The 18,049-nt window shown below is 40.1% G+C and overlaps 1 protein-coding gene across 11 annotated transcripts in view; it reads left to right on the plus strand.

Annotated features, from left to right (window-relative positions):
- The window catches only part of nbeab (neurobeachin b), a 178,041-nt gene that overhangs the window by 135,546 nt on the left and 24,446 nt on the right, over positions 1-18,049 (plus strand). For all 11 annotated transcript variants that reach the window (XR_010914581.1, XR_010914580.1, XM_067506601.1 and 8 more), the window contains 4 exons: positions 8,695-8,812; positions 8,899-9,001; positions 9,709-9,824; positions 12,224-12,336. Coding sequence is in view for 9 of the 11 variants with exons in the window: in XM_067506601.1 (XP_067362702.1) it covers positions 8,695-8,812; positions 8,899-9,001; positions 9,709-9,824; positions 12,224-12,336 (450 nt within the window). In the remaining 2 variants the exon portion in view is untranslated. The remainder of the gene's footprint in view (positions 1-8,694; positions 8,813-8,898; positions 9,002-9,708; positions 9,825-12,223; positions 12,337-18,049) is intronic.

Raw genomic sequence — 18,049 nt, forward strand, 5'->3', positions numbered from 1 at the left:
GTGGACACATCCAGCCTTTGTGTGTTTGTTCACATGCTGCGAAGCTTTGAGTGTCTGACAGCCGTTTAACTCCACACGACCTGCTTCTCAAGTGCCATCGTTTGGGTGCTCCTGAATCCTGTTAGGGGCCATAATTACAATTCACGCACTCCTTGTGCTTCTTAGAGGAAGCCTTGAGAGAGTGAAGAGGGGTATAGAGGCGAAAACTCCAGCAATATTATCCTTTCATCAGTGTGGAAGATCACTGAGTCTTTTATTAAACTGCATAAATACTGTTTTGACACCAAGCTACAACAAAGTTGTTTTCTATAATGTACACATCCACAATATGATAAATAATAGAATAGCAAATTGTGTTAATTGAGTATATAGGCAAACATGCAAGATGTGTTTCTTATAGCATGAGTGGAAGTAAACATTCTATATGACACATTTTATAAATTTGCTATTCTTTTAAGTGGGCAAACATCGAGTGAAGTGAAGCACATTCAGTGACTTTCAAAGGGAAATAGAAGAAAGGGTAAGCATAATGCCTAATAGGTGCTTTAGTAATTTCTGAGTTTTCATAGCTTAATCCGTTCTGAAAAGCTCAGGAGAAGAAAGGCTGCAAATGGCCCTCAGTATTAATTTGATGTGACTTCTGTACAATAAGGGCTGTGGATCCCAGAAGCCCATTTTCAAGCTTACCTTCTTTCATCATCCTCAGCCCTTGGAACTTTTGCCTAAATGTTTCATGAAACCAAGGCTGTAAGCCTCTTTGGTATTCTGTCTTTATAACGCCTGGTTTAAGACTATTATTACACCGTGTTCAAGGCAGAGGAGCACATACAAACAGTGAAGCTGCCTCTCCATTGTGAGAAACTCAAATTGATTTGGTACAATTGGGAGAGCACTTGTATTAAAACACACATATTGTATGGCTCATTTCCCCCCTTTCATTTTGTTTATTTGCAAATGCAAATGTGGGGACGTTTCCCTCCTTTTATATAAGTCTCTTTCTGTTTTCTTAGCATTTAATTTACTCATTTATGAATTTGCATTTGTCGTATATTTAAAAAAAACATTTGTGTGATCAAGCCACACACAAACAGTGGCTCATCACTTCAATTTCATTACATTTCGCTTAAATAAAAGTAGGATAAAAATGAAAATCTGCAATCCTGTTGTCAGTATGTGAAGACCCTCCTCAGTCTCCCCACACCCCGTCTGCCTGTGTAAAAACTGTTTTGTGAACTGTAGCACCTCTGTGAGATTCATGAAAGTCTTTATTTTGTTTTTCTTTTCCTACAGAGATAAAACAGGAAAAAGATTCAGTTTGTTATCAAAGAATCCTGTGATCCTGTGAGCCTCAGGAAAGTGCAGGCTGTATCTCCAAGCTTCTTTTGCTGCGGATGCTTTGTAAGACATTCTCCCCCACTATAAAAATAATGTCAGGGATATAAATACATGTTCATTGTTTTATAATTTCAAGAAACAAAGAGTATATTTTTTCTTGTGTATCTTTTGTGTACACCAGATTAGAGGAAACTAGCAAGGGACACACTGGGTGGGTCAGCGACCCTGGAGAAAACAGCTTGCAATAATATGGTCTAATCCAGTGTAATTAGTCAAATTATAGCATGCCAAGTAGAATGTCAGGGGCTGTCTGCTTTGGCAGGCATACAAGATGGCCCGAAGTCCCTCTGGACACCAGAGACACCTAAAAGCTTTGCAAAGCCACCTTATTGCACTTACTTTTACTTCTTTCAGTCCCAATCCCTGGTCTCCTTTGTCTTTGTCTTTACAAAAAAAGCTAGGGCTTCATCAGCAGTGTTAACAGTGTTTCGCCTTTTCTGAGTTGTCTCCTTTACCCCCAGGCTGCTAGCTTGATTGCCTGCCTGCCTGCTAAGGTGGATAACAAATGATATGAGGATTCATAACACAGGCTACAGAAAGTCAGAGAAATTATATCAATGCTGCACTCCTCCTACGTGATTTTATGAGAGTCGGTTGCGTACTAACTAGTGCCGCTAAGAACCCTAGACACGGTTAAGACACTTCCTTATGTTGAAGGATTAGCATTGGTAAAAAGATTTAAACTATATAATTACACGAGGATAAAGTACAAATTATCTAGTGCACTCAACAGCCAGATTATCATTCCCTGCAAGCCCCGTTCAGCCCCAAGGGGTGAGCCTGGATGACAAAGGCCCTCATTAGCATAAATTTACAAGCCCTCTCGTACAGAGAAGCCGATAAGAACCTGTTCCACCTTTGCTTTGGCCCTGAATGGCTTGTTGTGCTTTTGGCAATGACAGATAAGTCAGGGTAATTCAGGTTTATGCCTGAGAAAATGATGCTCTAGATTCTGGCTGCATCCCGAAGGTGTCACCCACCATAATCTTCAAAGAGCGTCCAGCAAAAAGGGGGCTGTGTGTTTTCCAGATGATATACTGCGAATGACAGAAAGAATTATACGAAGGAGGACAAATCTGTAACATATTATTAAGCAATTCCCAGTTTATAACGGGGATAAAAGGATAATGGATGAGGGTGTCGTTATTACCTTGGTGCTGAGGGAAGCACCAAAGCAAAGGTAGAAAGACAAGATTAATTGAGGACGAGTGAGGCACGCTCATTGCTCATCAGGCCTTCTCGTCTAAACACTTGCGTTTTCTGTCCCTCTCCTCCTCTGTCTCTCTGCCTCTCCATCCTTGTCTCATTCTTTTTTTTTTCCTCTGTCTTGCTTTGAGCTCCCATCCCTCCCACACACTACTGAAAAAAACGCTTGGAAAAAAAAAAAAAAGAAACTGGGATTTAAAGCGATCAGCTTGGCATTTGCAGTGGCAGCCAGAGGAATGTGGTACCCAGGCCAGGAAGATTTCAGTCATCTTAAGGCTGACAAGTCCCTGAAAAAGTCCCATTAGGAAAAGCTTGCTGAAAAGACCCCATACCAAATGACTGCATCCCTTCTCTCAAGCTCCTTAGTGAAGGCATCTTCAAGCTGTTTATCTGGATGATGTGCTCACTTAGTGTGTTCATGTACTGTATGTGCATGGATGTGACTGTGGGCATTGTTGGGCCGTAACACGTCACTAGTAACAAAGTAAGTCATTACAGTAGTATAATACTGGATGAATTGTTGTCCATTTCCACTTTCGTCTCTAACGTATAACCCTTTTAAAAAATAATATAAGTGTATAAGTGAAATATAATAAGTGAACGATCATATTAATTTTGAATAGGGTAACGAGTAACTTATAACAGTTTTTGAGTAACAAGCCCAACACGGGCTGTGGGCGGGTCAGCACCTGAGCATCTCCAAATGTGTATATATCTGTTGTGTTCTCATATTCACTTGTTCACTCACTGGATATATTTTACTTGCAATAATAATTAAGCTTTCACTTGAAACAGGCAGGAATAAATAATGGGCATTTCTTCTCTAATTGTGAAGTTCCTTAGGAACACTGTTACAAACACGTGAAAATCTGCACTTCGATATTAAAGTTTTCAACAAAACAGCCATAATTTACCACTCAAACAAAGCCAGCTAATCTGTCCCCGTTTGGATGTGGTCGGTAAAAAAAAAAGCCACATTATTTACTATGTTGAGTGGAACAGACTTGTCACAACATCTTCAACATCAAACATTGAGCAAACTTCACTTTTAAATGAAACCATTGCGTTGTGTGTTGAATCTGATAAAGTGGTCCAATTTATCACGTACTTTTTGATTTTATACCCAGTGTATTTTTGCTATTAAGTGAACATTTACTGCCAGAATACTACTCTATTACACATTGCTCTAGTAGTGAAAGGTACAAATGTAAGTTTTTGTGTATATTCTTGTATATGCCTGCAGCACAGACATCCCTCTACATTAACTATAAGGTGTGTGTGAATGATGCGTTAAAAATAAAAAATATATAAAATGTGCTCATACGTAACATTATTAAATATGCATTTTCCTGCTGTGTTTGTGAGGTCCTCAAGCAAATGATTTTTGTTTTGGATTGTTTCCTCTAACCTCGCAGAAACCTTCAGCAGGCATATCATGGCTTGATGCCAGACTTTGTGTATTATCGCTGTAGGGAACCATACGTCTGAGTAACTGAGGTTTTATATTTTAACACAGAAAGATAAAGAATGCTTAAAGAGCTTTGATTCTCTAAGAAAAAATTGCATACTTGGGGAAATTGCTCCACCCACCTGTCCCACCGTGGCGGACATGAAGACAGTGCTGCAGGCCCTGCTAATGTGCATGAAATCCCATCCCTGACATAAATGTTATTGACAAACTTGGCTGGACATTTGGGGCAGTGAACTGCCAGCATATTTAATGCATATTCATCTCCTTTATCCCACTGGTCTTGCCAGAGCACTGGAGCTGTGTCATCTTGCCACACTCCAGCTACCACCCAAATGTATAGTGACACTGATTATGTAAATCTGTATCTTGTTTTCCACCAGTACCTGCATTAGGAGACTGCTACTTTATTGAAGTTGAGATATGGGTATCTCAAAGAAGAAGCAGTTAGAAGCCTGATTTTTTTATTTTTTTATTTTTTATTTTTGGAAAAAAATATAATCTGGTTAAATCTTTCACATTTTGTACTTATAAACTTCGAAACAGTTGTCACGTTGGTAGTTAAGATGAGAAGCATACTTTAATGCTCAGGAATACAGTAAATAAGTATTTTCTAAAGCTACAGTAAAAGTGTGGATTTGGCACATTGTGGTCATAAGCTAAAATTTCTGCCATTATGGCTTTATGATATCATTTGCCATAGTTAGGTTTTTTCAAATACATTGCACAGTGTGTGTTATACACACGGAGTCATTTGCAGAGAGAAGACATTTTCTATTAAAGGTCAGTTTACCTAAGTAATAAAATTACCTCTATTGGTATGTATCCATATGCTATCCACAGTTTGTTTAATATGTCATAAAAACTTTCTCAAAATAAAATTATCCTGATCATTTCTTTCTGGAGAAAATGCCTCTGTATTTCTGATAATTACACATTAGATTGTGAACAGCGCTGAAGCTACTTTATATTAACTGCTTATTCTGTGATTTTTAAGTCATTTTTAAAATTTGTCTGAGAATGGATTCAACCCTGTTCTATCAAGGCAGACTAAGAAATCTCTGCGGCTGTTAGCAGGCCGACAACATCTAGACCTTAGTTAGTTGTCTTCTTTCCTAGCTCTGATTTGACACTTTTGTTTTGCTTTTCTAACATATCTATAAATATATTTTTATGACCCAGTTTACCAAGGTGTCTGTGGCTGATGATGTTCTCCCTAGCTGAGAGTTGCTCTCTGCTCTTGCTTTTGCCAGGGTTTATGCTTTCTCTATGTCTTCTCCTGAGTTCTCAACCTCTTCACACAATTGGCCCATATTGCCTGGGGTCAGCCATTGAATACAGTATACACTGTGTGTGCTGATCCTCCAAATTGCCATGTGTGAAATCCATCCCACTCACTCCTGGGGGGGTAGTCATATCACTCAAAATGAAACGGCCTCTCATATTCACCCCTTATTCTTCCACTTCACTGTTCTCTACGGCCGCCTGGGACCATGCAGTTGTGAGGCTTTATATTGGAAGCCTATTAGACAAATCTGAGAAGAATGCAGCGGAGGTGCTGTGATACCAGGTTGTCAGAGTGTCATATAAACTCTCATATAAATATATCAGTCATGCTGGCTTAGAGGTCTCACTAAATATTAATATTTTCCTGTTTTGGTATAAATGTGGGGGACGGGATTGTGTTGTTCCATATGGGAGAAAATTGCATCAGGTTTTAAAGAAAATGCTTCGTTAGATTTATTAATAACACCTGTCATATTGTCTCAGTCAATATGGGGTTAAAGCTATTCAGAAGTCACATATGATTAGAATCTATTTCTGCGAATAAAGTGGCTTCCTATCGCTTTTAAGTATGATGTGCTCCATTTGAGCATCTGCACATTATTATATATGAGTTTCAGCCTAAACACTGGTGTCACCTGTGCCTCTTCTCATCTCATCTGTCACAACATTTTTCCGTTTTCCATCTGTAATGTTCTACAGGCAGAATTCAGCCTGCCCTCTGTCAAATCCTGGAATGGGGAGGAGGCAAAAAAAAGGAAAGAGAGGACTGAGATGTTAAATTGCATTATGGCTATTATGCAGGAGAGGTATATCTCCCTGCAGCTGGCAGATTAGCGCATGCGCCTGTAGCTCCTAATGAGCCTGCGTGGAGGGACCTGTGTGGAAACAAAAGGCTGTGCTTGTCGCCCATACCAGACCCCTCCACCCACCCCCTCGCTACTCCCCAGCCATGAGCGTGACAGACCAAGAGCAGAGCGCCAGTACCTTCCTGGTGGCGTGATTAGATTGGGGCCGAAGTCTCCAGCTGGCAGGCCTGTCTGTGACTGGAGGCGGCCGTCCCCAGCGCTTGTCACTAGCTGACACCTCTGACAGGCAGGGGACAGCTTCAGCAGACAGGTTCATTAAATGGCATTTTTTACAGCTGGGCCTCCAAAAATGAGGGCTGGGCTTTGTCAAATCTCCAAGTCTACAGGGGCCCCAGCGTGTTAGTTTAGACCAAAGCTTTGTTGTTATGACATATTTTTTGATCTGGGCTATTTGAAATCAGCTCTTTTTTTCTCCTCTTTAGCTTCCTTTTGTTGACAGCTAGCCCTTTGCCCTGTGCTTTGTCATGGCAGCAAAATGTTCACTTTAGGTGGGTAACAAAAACCAGCTAGTGCTAAAGTATGATTTCAATGACAATCAATTTAGAGCGACAGTATTGTTTTCCTATATGTTTCAGAACCTGCAGTGTCTGCTAGACAAAAGTCTGTGTGAACTGTGTTTTACTTACTTCCTGGGTTTTAATTCTGTAGTTGCACTATAAAAATAAAAGCCAGATCTGGGATGCAGGGATGATTTTTGCCATTTTCAAACTAAAACTACATTCACACCTTGGATTGAGACTTTACTGAAAATGACAAAACATTCTCTAGACATGCAAGTAACTAATATGCATTTGAATAGCAGCTCACTAGTGCTTTGAGTGAGTAAGCTCTTGTAGCCTTCCCATGATGCATATCTGTACAAGTTCCCTTTCAGCATTGCACTCAAAAGACTACTTCCCGAACATCTGGCTACAGAGCAGTAGGGGGATAAAAGCTACCCTGCCTCCTAGTGAGCCACTGCTGGCCCTCAACACTGTGCCTGCAGCTCCACAGCTAGCCCTCCATCTCACCCCCCTACAGTCAGCATGCTGCCTCCTCTGGGCTGCACTGTCTCTATGACAACTGTTTGAGTTGGGGGTTGCAGAGGTGTCAAGCAGGGGCATTACTGGGAGGAGAGCACCAGAGATGCTGTGCTGCACATCCAGCATCTCCACCTAATCCAATTTTAATTGAGCTCCAGAGATTTTGGATGTGGCACGGAGGTCGGGCATGAGCTATTCCAGGGAGAAATTAAGGCAGCCTGGCTTGCGCTGCACTCTTCCAGCCTGTCACTATTTTAAATGAGCATTAGCATCATGCCTAACCCAGCTGAACATCTCACTCTGCATCTCTCCTTCCCTGCCTACTTCACCTCAATCACCCCCACACAGTCACACAGACACCACCCACCCCCCCCACACACACACACACACACAAATGTACTGTAGAGCCTCACCCCCTTTCTGCCCTGTTATAGCTTTATTCTCTCTCACACACTTTATCTGAAGAGAACCTATGTGTGATTATAACCTGGGGTGTTGATGAGGTTGCTCCCCGGCTCATAGTGTTGGGTAAAATTGTTCAGTCAGAGGGAAGTGAGGTGGAAGAAGAGGGAATAGATGTGTGAGGGGACCATTCTCACCTGTCAGAACAACTGCATTGCTGTTCAGTGGTGGTGCATACAGTAATGATCCTTTGTCTACTCTCTCCTCTGCTTGGCGTGAGGTTTTATTGATTATTTTTGTGTCACTGACCCAGGGGGTCATTTTTGTGACCACTTTCCTTTGCTTTAAAGGTACATACCCACTAAAAAGGGCAAAGTGCCCCAAGGAATTGTGTCAGTAGCTTCATACTGTGTGGAAAAGCGCCCTGAGATGTTCTATAATGTGGTTAATGTTTGATACATGTTAATCCACGGAAAAACTGAACTCGATAGCATTACATATATGTATTATTTTAATAAAACTGATTTTTTATTATGGTTTGATTTTGGTAACAGAACGTTGTTGCGTGTATCACCAATTGATGTACGTAAACAAGAGAGCTGGACGAAAATAATACTAAATACTATAACAGTTGGCAACTTTTCAACAGCAAAGCGAAAAACAGATGTTAAACATTTATGTCCCCGTTGAGGAATTTTATTCAGGTATTCATATTTTGCTGTCTGCTCATACAAAGATTGGAAAACAGTGTTGGCTCAGAGTTGAATTGCTTTTATCTCCATATCATAACAAAACGGCGGCCCGGTTTGCACAAATACTGGAGTTTGAACAATTAGAATCATAGCCTGAGAATTTGCCTCTTTGTAATTGTGGCAAAGTACCACAATGCCAGTGATATTATAGATCAAAGAAAGAATACTTTAAGCCTGCTATAACTCTGCAAGTTTAACATTACACCTGTTGAATAATCCCCGTAACTTGACGATATAGTTCTTATGCAGCTGTTATAATAACAAGACACCTTTCTGTCCTCTTCCTGTCCCTGTAGGTCCTAGCATACACTGAAGGTTTACATGGGAAGTGGATGTTCAGTGAGATCCGGGCTGTGTTCTCCAGGCGTTACCTCCTACAGAACACAGCAATGGAGGTCTTTATGGCCAACAGAAGTAAGTGAAGTGCCAATTATAGCTTTTGAAATCCAAATTTCTTTTCCTTTTAATCATCTTTAAATGATGTTTCTCACTTTTCCCAGCATCCGTCATGTTCAACTTTCCTGACCAGGCCACAGTAAAGAAAGTGGTCTACAGTCTTCCTCGAGTCGGAGTGGGCACCAGCTACGGACTCCCACAAGCCAGGTGGGTGACAGAGGCCAAAAGAAAATCTAATATTATAATTACTTCTTTTGTGTGTGTATTGTGTAGAGCATCTGTGCAGCCTGGCCTGCAGCAGAGTCATTTTAAGTCCCATTGCTCTAGTCATTGAAGTGGATGTGCACTGACCCTGACGGAACTGACCTACTTCCTGACATAAGACTCTATACTGCAGCCAGGCAAATGACCACAGAGAAAACCACAATTTCCCTTTAGACTCTGAGTGCTAACAGGCGTGTTTATACACTGCTGCAAAACCAACACATTTTCTCATCCCTCATGTTAATTCGAAGGATTTAAAGCAAGTCATCTAGAATGAACATTTAGCTTATTACATGTGCAATTTAAAAACTCGTAATGTGCACCTAGCTTTGAGTTAACAATCAAAATTTTGTACCTATAAATACCATTGCATTGGATGCCACATTTGTTCCCTTATTTGCAGCTTGACGTCTTATGTGTGCTGTTTGCCTCCATATAGTCATTATAAAACTGATAGGTAAGATGTAGTGCTGGTTGTCTGCTATTAAGTCATTTATGAATCAGTTTATTTTGAATTTAAGCATAGCTTTGTTGTACGGTTTCTCCTCTTTGCTTTGAAAAATGTAAGAAATTGAAAAAAGTTGTTTAAAAGTTTCAAATATCCATACCAACCTTCTGTATCTGATTTATTGTACAAATCTGTTTTCCAGGCGCATTTCTCTGGCCACTCCTCGGCAGCTTTTTAAATCCTCTAACATGACCCAGCGCTGGCAGAGAAGAGAGATATCCAACTTTGAATACCTCATGTTTCTCAACACTATTGCAGGTAAGGCCTATGCTAATATCCCCAAGTGAATCTCAATGCTTTTGGTTTAAAAGTAGCTCAAAGGATGAAAGAATGTATTCTCTTTTTCACAGCCATCAGTTAAATAGATGGGTTCTGATTTGCTCTCCTCCATATCCGTGAAACTTTTACAGCCATCCGTGAAACTTTTACAGAAGTGAAGTTTTAATCTAATATCTTGGTGAATCTCTTCACCATTAGAGTCTTATGACTTTAAGTTCAGCTATCATGATCAAAAAACTTTGTGTCAGTGCCACTGGAAACATACTATAAGTGTCGTTGGGTATGTCATATTTGTTTAAGAATGCACGGTATCCTTATACGGTCCTGGACGTAGCACACTTCACTGTTCTTGGGAGTGTGCTGTTTGAAGCAAAGAGCAGGCACAGCAGATTTTGCCAGATAATTAGTGCCTGGCTTTGTGAGAGCGTACACGTGTGTCTGCAGAGTTGAGAGGTTCTGTTGTCGACTCTCTGATCTGAACTGCAACTAACAGGGAAGGCGAGAGCTACGCTACTCTACTCTGAGAGGTGTCATCCACTCTCTCGCTGAATATTCATGCATATTTATATTTAGCTTGTGCTTGAGTTCGATATATTGTCAGCTAATTAGATGTAAGCCAGACAGAAAAACATTCCCAAAATTCATTAAAAATCTCTTGTAATGACCTGGGCTAACAGGGATGTCAGAATAGTGTGGAGAGGTAGACGGACGGGGGGGGGGGGGGATGTGCTGGGAAGAGGTGTGAACGGGAAAGGGTCTTCTAATTAAACACTATTCCATGGTTATTAACATCCTGCCACCCCAACTCAAGCCTCAGCACAAGTAGGTCTAACCAACACCCCTGACTCATCCCCCACGCATGTCTTGCTGCTTCCTTTTTTACTGTGTGGCATTAACCTGGATAATTATCCTCTCCAGCCTCTCCTAGACCCTGGCTACTCTGCAGAAGCCTTCTCATTGACTACTCTGTCAGACGTTATCACTAGCTTGGCTAGATTTGAATTCTCTAATGCCAACCTGCTGCTCTTCACAAGTGAGCAGAGAAACATGTGCTGCATTGGTTCAGATTAATAATATTTTGTAGGTAATCATTACAAATATTATCACCCTATGTATTCTATATGAACCCAACAGCTTTCACCTACATGCAATAAATATTAATAGCACTTTAAATCTTGTTAATAACAGGGTAGAATAGGGGTAATAAATAGATAATAACATGGTGATAGAGGTAATAGCTTTATTACAATGTAATGGGGTAAAGTCTCAGTAACAACATATTTTATTAATTGGGCAATTTGGTAATATTTCTATATTAACCAAGTAACAAGGTTATTGTGTCAAAAAATAATTTGACACAAAAATTAATAAAAATATTTTATATGAATTGCTAAAGTAATAACCCGGTAAAAGCTTTGTGTAAGCAATGTATATGTGTAAGTAATAGGAAGGCACAAACACATGGAAGGTAATAATATAGAAACTAAACACCAAGAGCTGCAGTAATTACCTGGAAATATGTCATTCTCTGTTATGATCATTAAAAAGATCTGTAAAATACAAAACTATATGGAACATGACAATTCCTCAGACGTGAAGCCACAATTGTGGTATCATAAACCCTGATAATTAAAAAGGGCATTATGGGAATGTGGTCAGACCTTAGTGTTGTCCCCTTTTAAATGTACCTTTTTTTTCCCTTAGTGAGTTAAATAGGTACATTTTTAGCTTGATTTATTCCCAGCAGTAAAAATTTCAGCAAACCCCCATGTAGCAGTCCAGTCCTAGATTACAACTCTGCCCCGCCTGACCTCGCAGCTGTACCAGTGTTCAAAAGAAACACTGCATATTATTGACAACATGGTACATAATCTTAGCTATTCCTATGATTTTCCTGACACATTTTGCAATCTGAAAACCACATTTCCACTGCCAGAGCAATGAGGAAATGCACATGTGGCCAATCAGTGGATCAGACTTGCTGTGATATTGCATTTGGAGCCATGGCCCCCTAAAGAATCTGTGTCTTTGTAATTACATCCACTCCTCACAACTTAGCGATACTTATGTTCTCTATAAACTTCAAATCAGCCAGCTAAGGCCTCCCGTGAATCCCACAATCTATTGGTAAAATACACTCAGCAGGCTAAAGCTTTGGAATCACTGAAAACATTCTCACATACGTTTCCTTGGCAGATTTCGTATGAGACAGGAAGTGTGTCTGATTGAGGGCTGTGAGATTCGAAGCTTGTTGGAATGTTGCATGCTGATCCCCCAAAGTAACAGAAGCCTCAAGTGTACCCTGCCCTGCTCTCAACCTCTCTGTTTCCTTCCAGCCCTTCATCACTCACAGATTTCTGTCTGCTTTATGTGTCTAGGGAGGACATACAATGACCTGAACCAGTACCCAGTCTTTCCCTGGGTTCTCACCAACTATGACTCTGAGGAGCTGGACCTGACCTTACCAGGGAACTTCAGAGATCTCTCAAAGGTACACAGGACCTCTTGGTCATGCACCTCAGTGTGACAGAGGGAAAGGGGGCAAGTAGGAGCAGCTGGCTCTGACAGCAGGGGATTTCCCTATCAAGCGTCAGACTGTAAAACAATATCATGTTTAATAGCAAAGTAATCATGTGCAGAGTCTAAACTCATGAAGTGGAATGCAGAAAGTGGGAAACGCTGATTGTAACATCCTGAAATGCACTCAAATGGTTTAAGTAAGTTTGCTCATCATTTTTTTGGTACAGTAGCTGTCTCAGCACAAGGTTTGCAACTGTGTAGTTTGACAGTGTTTATCCTGGTTCCTGCATTGGAGACACATACAGCTCCCAACTCTTCCTTTCAATGCAGCTTTACATGAAAACTAATTTTTATGATCTGAAAAATATCTGGGCCATATGCTTAAAAATTATTATTACGTACTACTACTAAGAATATTTGACAGTTTGGAAATACTGTATGTAGAATAATTAACATGAGTTAAAATGTACGATCATAACATCAGCTAAAAGCCAATCACCAATAACAAATGATCTCCAACCTCAAGTCAATACACTGCAAAGACTGCATTGTGTTGAAAACAGAGGCCATAACTGGCAATATATTTCTAATTGATGTTTGCTTATCTTATTAAATGTTACCATTTAGAAGTTGGATGTCACAACTTGTATTAAACTCTTTTCAAAGTTGAGCTTGTCAGAACAGGTCATGAGCAAATTATTAAAGTGAAAGTTGTTATAAATGTGGAAGGTCAAATGTGCATCAAGCTGTGTACTAGCTAGTGCTGCCAAATCACGAGAGCCCTGACACAGTGACACTAATGCCCGCAACCCTTAGAGATAAAGTTCAGCGCTATGTTTGCTCTGTCTTTGACTATAGAGGAAAAGGCTGCAGATCACTCTGCCACAAAACTCTGGCCTGGTTTACTAGTTTACCACCCCCCTTTTCTCTCTGTGTGTCTCTCTCTTGCACACTGCAGCTCACTGACCTGAAAACATTCCTGTCTGAGCTCTCTCTTGCTCAATTTATCGCTCCCTCATTCCCCCTTATTTTCCTCAAAGCGCCAACATACTAAGCGCCACACTTTCCCATCTCAGTTCTCAACAGTTTGTATCAATTTTCAGCTTTTCAAATCATGTGTGTGCCATGCTCTGTGGTAGAAATGGAAAAAAGTCACTATGAAACAGTCAAAGAATCTTAGATGACTTACTGTTCTGTAGATGGAGCTTTGTGAATTTATAAAAGGAGCTCCCACTGTGCTGGAGCACCTCTTCACATTAAAACCCAGAACATTTTGGACAAACGGCTCAGTTACGTGTCTTGCCACTGTCACTGCAGCACTTGTCTACCTTTGTGTGCTCCGGCCTGTGGCGTATCCAGGTGGGCTGAGAGAACCACAGGGTGTGTGTGTGTGTGTTTTTATATGCACATGTGGGTTGGGGGCCTGAGCCATGTGCAACCCTCCTGCCCCGGGGAGACAGTTATGTATTGTAATGTATTCCAGTGACATCCTCCCATGCTGTTTACAGGGTTGAGCTGCCTTCATTAGCATGGGTTCACAGCCTGCGTCTCCTGACAGTTGTCCTTGGAACCCCAGGGCTCTTACCTCCAAAAGTTCACAGCAAGTGTAGCGGGGAGGGACAGAGGCCCCCACACTTCTCCTCCCTGCTTGGTCTGCCCTTTTGTTCAATTATGGATCAGAAGTAGCAGCATCCTCTCTAGAGACATGTTCACTGTATATCAGGGTTGTGGGTGCCTCACTAAGGTGTATGTCCAGTGGGTGTGGTTGTGTACAGACTGCATGTGAATAACTGAGTAGCATGTTGTAATTGTTTTTATACAATTTCCTCAATTTTTAAGGAACATTAACATTTTACTATAGAATCTTTTTTTCATTTAACAAAAGAAACTTAATGAAATATTCTGTGATGTCAGGCATAAACAGTAAGTTTAGAGCGTGCATACAGAAGATGATTTAAAATTGAAAAATTATGACACAACTGTTTAACAGTGCCTAAAGAAGAGAAAAAAAATCTATATCCAAGCATTTAGTGCTAGTTTTCTGTACTTGACAGTCGAGATTTATGATGCTATATGATGATACATTTTGGTCTGCTTTGTGGCTAGATACCCAACTCTAGTGGTTAGTATGTTAAGCTTGTGTACTCATTTCCTGTTTTAATTTGTATATATATTCATTTTACATGTGGTTGAGTAGTATCAAATCACCTCACGTGATATCATCTGTCACTCCACAGCTCAGTGAGCTGCACCATTCTGAAGATAAATTGTCATATCATTATTCTTAGTTAATACATGTCATCAACAGTAATTGCAGCTAAATTATAGACTGTAAACCGAAGCATCAATAATATTCCGACGATAAGCATATTCTCAAAGTACCCTACACTTACATTGTACACTTTTGGAGGCTTTCTTTCCCACAGACCAGAGTCATACCTGTCAAGACCTGTTTGTCAGTTACAGGTGACAGCCACTTGATGGACAACATTGTTTAAACAGACTAAAGGTCTGTTCTGATCTGCCAAATAATATCCTCCCAAACCCAGGGCACACACCTACAATTAGCTGCTGGTTGGGCATTCAGTCAGCTGCAAACTGCTTTTGAGCCCTGCAAACTGTAGCTTTGCCTCTGGGCCAGCTTTCTGCATATTTTTGTGTCAGATACATTCATTCAGTGAACAAGTTCGTTAGATTCTAATGATTATTTCTTGATTGAGTGACAAGTTGGATGATAGATAAGGGGAAGCTATTCTTCCACATAGCTGTTAAATCATGTGATGTAAATTCATGTTATTGCATGAGAAGCCAAAGGAAGCACGTGTGGTTTATCATGGTGTTTCTTCATCCACTGACTTACAATTATTAGATATATCCTTTTGTAAAGCATGATATCATGGGACAAGCAACATCAAGTCCATTCTCAACCCATCAAATGTTAGGCACATTTGCACTGTACATAAAATTATGAATATAAAGCTGATAATATGGATTAAGCCTGTTCAGCATAATTTGAATGAGCTCTCTGGAATAGAGAATTTTATTTTATGGTATTTTTCTTTCAGAAAGCCTCAGCTGTGGCACTCAGTGAAAGCTGCACATCTGTAAGACTCTTACTCTCCTGAGTAATGGCTGCTACAAAAACCACCTCCACATATATATATATATATATTTTTTTTTTTTTCCATAATCGTCCCTTCTTTACCCTCACTTCCACTCCAGTCAGGCTGTTTGGAAGCCCATCTGCTTTATCTTGAGTTTGAGAAACTTGATTACATTAGACTGGAGCGGCACGCAGCCCTGCCTCTGACAAGCCAAGCAAAAACTACTGTGACTTCTCCTGACAGAGCACCATAGCAACATACTGTAATGTAATTTCTTTTGAAATATAAAATGCAATATGCGTCTCTTTGGGAGGTAGCTTAGATATAACCAAACAAATGGAGGCACTCTGTGCACACTTACTCACCAACAGGCACGTTTATTTCCTGCATTTTTGGAGTGCAACACTAGAATGATCCTTATTGAATCTGAAGCCAAATCTGAGTTTGATCATAGTTTGTTTAGTTGTGTTGATGCTTTTCTCTGGGTCCGATGTTATAAAAGAAATGAACTCAGATGAAGCAAGTGTGAGATTGTCTTAACCACTTGTTTTCATTGTCTTATATCTGGGATCTGTATGATATACAATGCAGAGAAAAGGGAAGAGGTGATTATTCTTTGTTGAATAGAGAGGTAAGCAGAGCCTGATTTGGACTTATCAACAGATAGTGAGTATGACAGGACTAAAGGCGTTAAAGGGCTATGGAAGTGTTTATGCTATGTTACCATAAATGGGTTTTTATTTCCCATCAAATTGATAGTCAATCCTACATTCTCCTCTGTATTGCTCTCATTTTTTTGTCAAAATAGAAGTATTTCAGTAAAGACCAGATAGAAGTTTCTGGAGATAACAATAATTAAATTTGACATTTACACTGGTTGCCTTCCATATTCATAGTATGTTTATCTATGGAAAAAGCTGTGCACTAATGCTCCATGAACTCGGATGTGGGCTAGAAGTAGCCTTTCAGTTTACTTTATGCTTGAACTCTCAGAGGAACAACAGTGTGGGAGCTACATCATGCCAAGCTTTTATGGTCTTGTAGCTGTCTTGGCATACATGCTCTGGAAGTAGTGTCTCTTTCAAGCCGACCCACACTATATGGTCAGTTCATTACAATTTTATGTGCTTTCCTTTAGTGGTGTGCTTAGTCTGTTTTTGTGTCATTCATTGTCGTTATTCTGTAATACACTTAATGTAACAACGTTTATTTATATTTATACAAGACTTTACATTACGAAGAATATTAAGGTGAGTTAGTTTGTTTAACATCCTCAGGCCTAATTAGATTAAATGCAACTGCACCCACAACCATTAGCCAATTGACAGGGTGAAGTCATAGGAAAAAACGAAAATAGATCACAAATATTTTTACTATAGAGAGAATCACAGTGGGCTCTATAGTCTTTGCAGAGTTGCAACAGGCTCACCAACAAATACTCAGCACTTTGGTTTGCAGTCTTATTTTTACTGAACAAATGGAGTGGCCACAAGTAGATCAACATTAAAACGGAGCATTGTTTAACAACCTACCAGGTGTAAAATCCCTTTCGTTTACCAGAAACCTGTTAGAAAGAATAACTGAAGAATGATGATATGGGTGAAGTTATGCAGTAATTTGTCCTAGCCCACCAACCACACAAGCTTTCTATGAATACAGAAGCATGCTGACTTCATTTATTCTGACCTGTAACAACCTGATTTAGTTTGGTTTCCGGCTTCTTTCATGATGTTAACATTGGCTTCATATATAGTACACTTTAGGTCAAATTCCTACGAGTTAGTGTTTTAAACGTTTGGTTCCAACACTGTTTATGTGACTTGTTTACTTATTATTCTTCTATATTCATCGCTATTACCTGCAGCTGTCTTTTCCTAACTCTTCTCCCTCTGTCACATGTATTACCTGGATCTCTCATACAGCTCTAACGTGTGTTAGTCACACCATCAGCGGTTTTACGGAGTGTGAGACGTCTTGTGGCTTGCACCCCGATCCAGCTGGGCCAAGACGTCACATGCAGGGCTATTATCACCCCATAAATCTGTGCAGATCTCAATAAACTTCTCTTTCAGTCTATTCAATCGTGCTAACACTGATGTGGGCTGCCATTACATTTTAAACTGGCCCCATTTAATTTTGACTTAGAGCTTTAGGCATGTGCACTATGCTACATGCATAGAGTAACTGTAATCTGTAAAGTGAGTCTGTCTTTTGTACTGAGGTTGCACACAAACCATAGAAGCCAAAAGAATAATATTAGAATGCATGGCTTTATTTTTGGCCAGCGGTCTCAGACAATTTAGCTTAGAGTTTTTATTTTATTTTTGCTGACCTCTAAGCTGCAGCCTTCAGGTAGAAATGCCGCCATTGATTACATTACATAACCGATTCAGTGGCACTGAGTATATTAATATTGACTACCAATATGCCTCTGAGGCTCTTACATTGGATAGGGTGATTGAAAAAGCAGGAAAAGCAATTTACTCATCACTAAACATATGTTTAATGGGAATAATGGTTGTTGCCTTAGGAACAGCTGCCAAAGGCAAAAACTCAGTGGTGGTGTCAGTGCAATATTAA

This window comes from Channa argus, chromosome 6 (assembly GCF_033026475.1).
Source record: "Channa argus isolate prfri chromosome 6, Channa argus male v1.0, whole genome shotgun sequence".
Taxonomy (NCBI): Eukaryota; Metazoa; Chordata; class Actinopteri; order Anabantiformes; family Channidae; genus Channa; species Channa argus.